The sequence below is a fragment of the Chelonoidis abingdonii genome, chromosome 1 (assembly GCF_003597395.2).
Source record: "Chelonoidis abingdonii isolate Lonesome George chromosome 1, CheloAbing_2.0, whole genome shotgun sequence".
Taxonomy (NCBI): domain Eukaryota; kingdom Metazoa; phylum Chordata; order Testudines; family Testudinidae; genus Chelonoidis; species Chelonoidis abingdonii.
Genome location: NC_133769.1, coordinates 199942562 through 199951087, shown reverse-complemented (window position 1 = coordinate 199951087; position 8526 = coordinate 199942562). Strand labels below are relative to the sequence as shown.

Sequence of the window (8526 nt, the reverse complement as noted above, 5' to 3'; positions counted from 1 at the left end):
AAGGATTCTTTCCCTTTTCCTCACTCATGACATTTGGATAAAGGTTATAACAAACCCATTTAAAATAATTTTATTTCATTTTTTTTCAGATGTGAAATAGAAACTCCATACAGCTTTACTAGTAAACTTTCAGGTACTCTATCCTATAATAGTATATGCTTTATTGTTTATAGATTGAAGAGACTATTTAGGAAATAGGATACTTGACACTTATGAATAAAATTCCTGGCTCATCTCTGCCTTGCACCTTGTACATTTATTAATAATGTCAGTGTAGAGTGGGACTAGAACATTATCAGATCTGTTGGCTAGCATTTTAGGCCTACTTTGCATTGGTATAAAGGACTACACAAAGTGCCAGGTGACAGAAAATAGGGCCTCTTTGGGCTCAGGTGAGTGAAGGTTTAAGATTTCATTCAATGATTTATGATTCAATAACTAAGTCCTTGTCTACATTTAGGATTTTCTGAAATTCTCCCACTGTCGCTCTAGTGGTGGAAAAGTCCCACTGCTGCACCCAATATCATACACTTCTTAGATTAGATCACACAGATTACAGCTATATGACAAGTGGTAAAATAGCTGGTGACAGGTATGTATTAGTAACCTCAGCAACAGAGCTCCAGTTTCAGAAAATTCTTTTTGTGGACATAACTATGTTTGAAACAGAACCATAATGGGTTACTAACAGCCAATTGAATAAGTTTAAAAAAATAAAAAAAAAAGTTATATAGATGCACAGGCACAACTGTACACCCGAGTCTCAATCATCTGGTACCTTGCAATTCTGTATATGAACAAATTACTCAACGTATACTGGGAAGTTATCAACTTTCTACAAACCTATTAAGATCACCTGTATATAAAAGGCTACATCAGCTGTACAAAACAGTTTGGACTATGCTCAATAGCTGCCGAAGCTTTTCGGTACATGAGGTGTGTTTATGTGTTGACTCACACGTCGTGTGATGACAGATTTAGGATACCCTTTCATTTTATAAACAACACAGACTACGCTGGCACAGTGGTATATAACCCATCTAAAAACAAACTAAAACTAAGACATCTCTAAAATGCTTCTCCTACACCAGATGGGCATATAGGAGAGTATTTTCCTGCAATACCCTCAGATCTGTAACCTCCATTGTAGTTTCAGCATGCTTGTCATGCAAAAATTGTAATGACCACTGAGGTTGCTTGTGCAAATAAACTGAATATACAAGATCATCATAATTTAAATTAACATTGAAGAAGAGTTAGCTAAATAATACCTTTAAGCTCTTTGAACTGCTGTACTGAGACGTATTTCAGTAAGTGCCTTGATTGGAAGACAGTACTTCTAGGGACAATTTCACTGCATCAGCCAATTTGTGTCTGGTAAAGGTAATTTCTTGGAATTATGACGTTATACACAGCCGGTAAAAAGTAATGTGAGCAACAAAGCTTCCCTTAGAATGGCCCTGTCCCTTTCCCTTCCTAGATATCCCTAGAGAACAGGGTTGTTGGGACCAGAAGAGTTGTTCCCCTACACAACTTCAGACTCTGTAGGCCTGGCAAGCTTTCACACACTTTTGCTTATCTGACGATGGGCCTTTTTGGGGACATGGACTCCTTTCAGATACATGTATTCCTTTGTCCTCATTCTCATTCCCATGCCATGTTCTGTCACACATGATGATGCAATGGCACTTCACCAAATGATGTCAACACCACAACAACATACAAGTAACAGAACTGGTGAGGACTCCTCTCCCTCTATTCTGATATATTTAAGCTACTACAAATAACATTCCCCAGGACCACCCTCCTTCCATTTTCCATTCCATAATCTTTTCTACCTCTTCTCTCACTGTCCTAATGCTATACACTAATAATCAGTTGAGAGTCAGACACTGTATCTTTCTTTTCCCCATAACGATTTCAGATGTTAAGTATTATATTATGTGCTATAGTCTGCAAAAATCAAGGCCATTTCAAAGTTTGTGTGACAGATACCATGAATGATAAAGTATCAGATTCAGATTTCAGCACAGTACACTCGGTGCTACTATCTGGTACCACTAATGGAGCAGGAATGTCATAGAAATGTTTCTTTGTTGTCTCCAGGTACCCAATACTGATTAATTATTTTGTTGCCATTCACTGTACAGGGGTTTGCTACCAGCAGACCGGCATGCCAGTGTAAACCATCACGTGCAATACAGGAAACTCATGTAAGGTCATGGAAAAAGGAGCCCATATTTGCCACTTTGAGAAACCACAAATAATGCAGGACTCAATCAGGTGTCTCATTCTAGACAACAAACAGGGCCAAGCACCCAACAAATGTGGACACACTGGGTTCAGGATCAAACAGTAGCATACTTAGTTACAAACAGTATACCCATCCTTGGATCCAACAGATTCATACGGATTATGGGAGCACTAACAGATCCAGTGCCAAAGCAAAACTAGCTTGCCCTTCCTGCGAAATGCCATTGCTTCAGGCGCCAACATCAGCACAAATTCCATAGTGTTTTGTGCCACTTGTGTAGCCTGTGCCATCACTACATGACTGGCAAGCCAGTTCAATTACGTACTGTAACGGTTTGATCCATGAGTAAACACTTATTTTATCACAGAAATTTTTTTCAGTTAATTAGTCTCACATCATTTCATCCAGTACTAATCTGACTGTATACAGTGCTGCTAATGCTCATAAAAGCACTCAATGCCGCCGTGCAGGTTCTCCCTCATTTTATTTTCAACAGCAGAATGTGAATTGTTCAATCAACATATTCTCAAAATGTATATTGTAGTTACTTTCCTACCTTTAAGTGTTATCTGTGCCGACCATCACCATAATCTTTTGGTCTTCTGTTCTGAAGCAATAAAATGGGATGTCTTCTAACATATCTACCTTTATGAGGACTGTTGCTCTCCAGACTTAAATACTAAGGTGAGAGGTGCCTCATAAAATGCCTGAAATAGATTAGATAGATTAGACTAGAAAGATCTCAAAAGGATATTGAATATTTTGTCCAGGGCACAAAGAGATCATCCCACAACTATCAGAATTGGTCAGGCTCTGCGAACTCTGAGAATCCCATTTCCATTGCCATTTTCTGGTAGCATTTTTGGTTTTAGATTTGTTAGTGAGAGAAGAAGAAAAAAAGATATACACAGAGTTCATGTAGCAAATTATCATGTAGCAAATTATCTCTTAGCATGCCATCTATGGTTCAGTTTTAGTTCAGCTATTTGTATATATGCAATGAACACCACCTAGTCTCTCTCCTCCCACCTTTTGCTTTTCCTTTATTCCTTTCATTCCCACAGGGTTCAACTAACAAACAATTATCCTATTATTGGACAGTATGTAAGTATAGTTGGTGTGGTAACATTTATTTGTTTTACACACTTCTTTAGGTGGTAACAATCTAGAAAAAGCATTAAAATACTTAAGATGTTTTGGATGTGATGACACAAAATGGCATGTGATACATTTTTCTCAAGTTTTTCTGGGAGTAATTTATCTCCCACACAAGTCATATTCTGACCACCAGAGTGTAGTTTTATGTATGACCTCAACAGCTGACGCTTCAAAAATCACAAGATTGTCTTAAAGCTAAGTATTACAATTTCAGTAGACATTATGTTATCAGGGCACTGGGCATGATAAGTCAGAGTTGAGTATCTATTAAAGTTGCTGAAATTTATTGAACCATTCTCCCTCCCCCGAAATAACCTTTCAATACCAATGTTGATATTTTCAATAAAAATATTAATATTTTTGAAAAAAAAAAGGAAAAAAGATTGTTCTGTTTCAAAGTCTAAAATTTTGACTTTTTTGGTGATAAAATAAAACTCATCAAGCTCTAAAGAGCTACTGTATAAGCGAGAAGCAGTAAAGAGAACAAAGTCCAAGCTTACTACTGCAGGGTCCATATCTAGGCCTCTTTTCTGAAAGTCCAGCTCTGAGAAAGTAGTACCCTGCTTGAAATTAGAGCAGGTGTCATTTAATGCTCGATGTACGAGACTGGGAAGCAGCAATCTGGCTCCTACATCTCACCTCTAGCCTTAGCTTTGACACTTCTCTCTAAGGCTTATTAATGTTCCAGCCTCACCTTCCACATCTAGAGAATAGGGACAGTAATTCACATCTACCTCATAGGCCTGTTGTGAGAATTAGAGAATGTTTAAAAAAATGCTTAGAACGTCAAGAGCACTATCCAGGTGTTAAATATTGTATCTCCATCAAGGAGGTTTTAGGTCACTCTGTGGTTCCTGCTGCTAGACTCAACATTATTTGGCTAGTTCCCCCTACAGGACTTAACACACAGGTATGTAATATCCGTTTCAATGCTCAGCTCACTTTGCAAAACACTATTTACAGACCTTTCATGGTCTGTTAGAATCTGCATTAGTAGTGTAGTCAGAGAGTTTTTTGCCCTTATAAGCCAGTGAAGGCAAAATCATTTTATTATGGATTTTATCCTTATTTTTAATAATTTAAAATACTTGTATAAGCACCTTTGGCTGTAATGAAATTTAAAAATAAATATAAAAATCAAGGAATGCATTTGACCTTTCACACCTATATAAAGCTGATGACTCAACAATTGTTATAGATAGCTCTTAGACAGCACTTTATGGGCCAGATCCTCAGTTTGTGTGCATTGGCATAGTTCCACTGCCTTCCATGGATGTACACTAACCTAAAACCAGCTCAGGATCTGGCTATGTATTTCAAAAATCTGAACTAACACAAACTAATTAATCTCCACAAGACCCAAGTGTAGTTATGTATTATCAACTCCAGTCAGGGATGGGAAAATGAAAGAGGGAGAGAAGTTAAACCCCATGCCCAAGGCAAACCAGACCACTAACAAGATTACAGGTTAGGATACCTGGCTCGTAGTCCTCTGAGCAGTCCATGTTATATATTGTAGGAGGGATCCATATCCACTAATCCATCATGTAAGTGTTGTCCACTTAGAGAACAGGCAAGCACTATAATATGAATGAATGAATTAGTGCCTCGTTATTTTGTTGGAGAGCTTTTCTTCCCTGCTAGTGTCCACTAGAAGAAGTTATTGTAACAGAATACACTTGCCTGCTAATAGGAAGTCACAGAGAGGTTATTTCCTGTCACTGGCCTTTCCTTCTAGACTCAAATGAAAAAGTTATGAAATGATGCCAGCTACTTGTTTTGGTGTCCTTATAAATTACGCATCTGTTTAAGTAAAGCTTTGATGTTAACTACAGTACTTGAGCTTACTGTACATAATTCTATGATTATGCTTTTACATTTTATACCAGGAGTCACTGTTAAAGAACTACAGTAAGTGCCTGCTAGTTTTCATTTTTTGGGTTTAAATCAGATGTTTTCAACTAGGGGAGGGCAAAAAGCATGTAAGCCCCACCTTAAATGCCATTTTAGCTTTCATCATAGAAATAATTAGACTGATCTAAGTTATGCAATATTTTACATGACAGAAATTAAGTCCTGCGCTAACACCTCATGTTTTCTGTTTCAACACAGATGCAGTTTTGTTGTGGAATAATTAACCCTGTAATTAGCTTTCTATAATGGGGACCCTGACACACACTTAATTATAGCATCACTAAGGAGCAATGAAGTCAAGTATGATATTCCTAGATACACCCTATCTACCCTCTCATTGGCTGGAAAGCTGTTGGGCCTGACTGTGAAGTGCTCTAGTCAGAGGTCTTTCAAATATCAAAGCAGATAAATAGCAGGTCCTTCTACTCAGTCAGCAATGGACTGCTGCCTATTTGAACTTCAGAAATACAAACTGAAATTGCTTCAAAGTCCCTTTGGCACACAAGCAAACTACTATAGCAAAGATTCTTTCTTGCTCTAGATTTTATCTCCAAGAAACTCTGCTTTGGAAACACGTTCCTGTGGACTATTTTTTGGTGCACCTGTCTCAGAAAGACTATGGCTTGTTGGGCACTGCAAATCACAGGCCTAATACTTGGAGGCATTGGCATGACTGGGACTTTTGCAATCACTGCCATGCCTCAGTGGAGAGTGTCTGCTTTCATTGAAGGTAATATTGTGGTGTTTGAGAACATTTGGGAAGGACTATGGATGAATTGCATCTATCAAGTCAATGTCAAGATGCAGTGTAAATTCTATGACACCGTGCTGGCACTCCCACCTATTTTAGAAGTATCCAGAGGACTGATGTGTTTTGCTGTGATGCTGTCCGTTATTGCCTTTCTGACAGCCATTATTGGCATGAAGTGCACTGTGTGTGTTGGGGATAACAAGCAAGTCAGGAGTAACATTCTGCTGGCAGCTGGGATCATTTTTATCCTAACTGGGATTCTAATTTTGATACCTGTATCTTGGACTGCCAGCAACATCATTGGAGACTTCTATAATCCAGCAGTTCATGCAGGATTGAAACGAGACCTGGGAGCTGCCCTCTACTTAGGTTGGGTGAGCTCAGCATTTCTCATGATAGGAGGAGCAATATTTTGTAGCTTTTATAGCTGTGCTGACAAACCCAGAACACGGAAGTATTCATCACATTCCTGCCATAGACTGCACAAGTTTGAGGATGTGGAAATGAAATCCACAACCAAACATGCTTATGTCTAGCTGTTTTGTGATCTTTCTGTTTAGCATTTTGATTTGTACTGATGGACATTAATGCCTACTTTGAATTGTAAGTGGCTAAAGTAGGAACAGTTTGATTCATTTGTAATTCACTATTATCTATCTATCATTATTATTATTGTTATTTTTTATCATTAGCCTTGGAAGGACTAGATTTTTGTCAGTACATGTTCATTTCACCACACATACAAACCGATGAAATGAATATTTCCATTAGTAATAATCAAAATTTGCAGATAGGCAAAGAAAGAAATATGCCACTTGAGAATTTATTAGAGTTTGATTTTAAGATATTTGCTTTGTATGTTTCGACATATGATGTTGACAATTTGTGTTTTAATGGTTATACAAAAAAAAAATGTGAACCCTCATGTTTACTGTCCTTAATGATTATTGTCTCACTCACTCTATTGTCCAACACCATCTTTTGTGCCTCCAGGCATGGTTGCGGACAGTCTATGTTCTGAGCAGAAATGTCTTGAACAAGCAAATCTTAGTCCCTCACAACATTCTAGCATTGTTTATCTGGTGGGAAACCAAAGAGACACTATGCGTAGGGGTCCCCTTTGATTCTCCATCTACCACAAAGTCACTCATTATGGATGCCTCTCTATTGGGCTGGGGAGCGCACCTGGACAGTCAGGCTCAGGACTCTTGCATTCTGCTGGAGTCCAAACTGTGCACCAGTCTCCTCAAACTTTATGCAGTGTTCAAAGCCAGCAAAAGATTTTTACCTTTCATCCATACCATCCATGTCAGAGTTATGACTATGGGGTGTACAACATAACCAGGGAAGAGCAAGGTCCACCTCACTTTGCATGGAGGTGATTAAACTCTGGAATTGGTGCATCAGACATCAGATCACCCTGTTGGCTGTGCAACATCTGGGAGTAATTAACACATCTGCAGACTGCCTCAGCAAGAATTTCCACAAGCATAATGAATGGGAGCACCAATTCTCAGTGGTAAAGGATGTTTCGCTCTGTTCAAAGATTTGCCTTGACTGGATGGATAGTAACTGCAGCATGAGGCCTAGAGTGTGGGGGAGGGGAAATGGATGATTCCTGGGGTTCTGGCATGAATTGTGGATGACCTTTCTAAAAGACTTGCTTTTCACACACCAGCTAAAGACAACTGCAAAAATCAATCCAATTCACACAATAGACGTACGTTCAGTTTAGTAAGAAATGGCCTCACGAAAGGCAGCACTACAAAGGAATCACATTTTCAGGAGCACATTTTGAGGAATTAAGAAATCTAGGGGCAAATGATACTCTCTTACTCCAGCTCTCAGAGACATGGAGACCCATGGTTATATGCTACAGGGAAAAGGACAGAACACCAGTAATACCTGAATAAAAGCACAGAGGACTCAACTTTTCTGAAAAAGAACACAGAACAAGCATCAAATGTAGATGTGGCAAGGTCTTAAAAATATAAGAATGGACATACTGGGTCAGACCAGTGATCCATCTAGCTCATTATCCTGTGTTCCAACAGTGGCCAATGCCAGGTGCTTCAGAGGGAATGAACAGAACAGGCAATTATCAAGTAATCCAAGCTATGTTGTCCACTCCTAGCTTCTGGCAATCAGACAGTAGGGACACTCATAACACAGGGTTACATCCCTGACCATCTTGGCAAATAACCATTGATGGATCTATCCTCCATGAATTTATCTAATCCTTTTTTCAACCCTGTTATAGTTTTGGCCTTCACATTCCCTTGCAACGAGTTTTACAGGTTGACTATACATGACTTAGTATGATTCCTAAAAAACAGGTATGGTCCTTCATGAACATTAAAGAGGAATTGTGCTTTGACTATGTCAGTGAATAAACAGAACCGGCCACATGGATGTATTTACTTTTAAGATACTACATTCACAATCCTCT

General features: G+C 38.7%; 1 protein-coding gene across 1 annotated transcript; it reads left to right on the top strand.

Annotated features, from left to right (window-relative positions):
• Positions 1-5944: 5944 nt before the first annotated feature.
• LOC116835436 (claudin-8-like) lies at positions 5945-6613 on the top strand. Its single transcript, XM_032798283.1, has one exon. The coding sequence runs from the start codon at positions 5945-5947 to the stop codon at positions 6611-6613; it is 669 nt and encodes a 222-aa protein (XP_032654174.1).
• Positions 6614-8526: the final 1913 nt, after the last annotated feature.

Bases quoted from the DNA above. Each gene is read 5' to 3' on its own strand.
- LOC116835436 (XM_032798283.1), top strand. From the start codon at position 5,945: ATGGCTTGTTGGGCACTGCAAATCACAGGCCTAATACTTGGAGGCATT.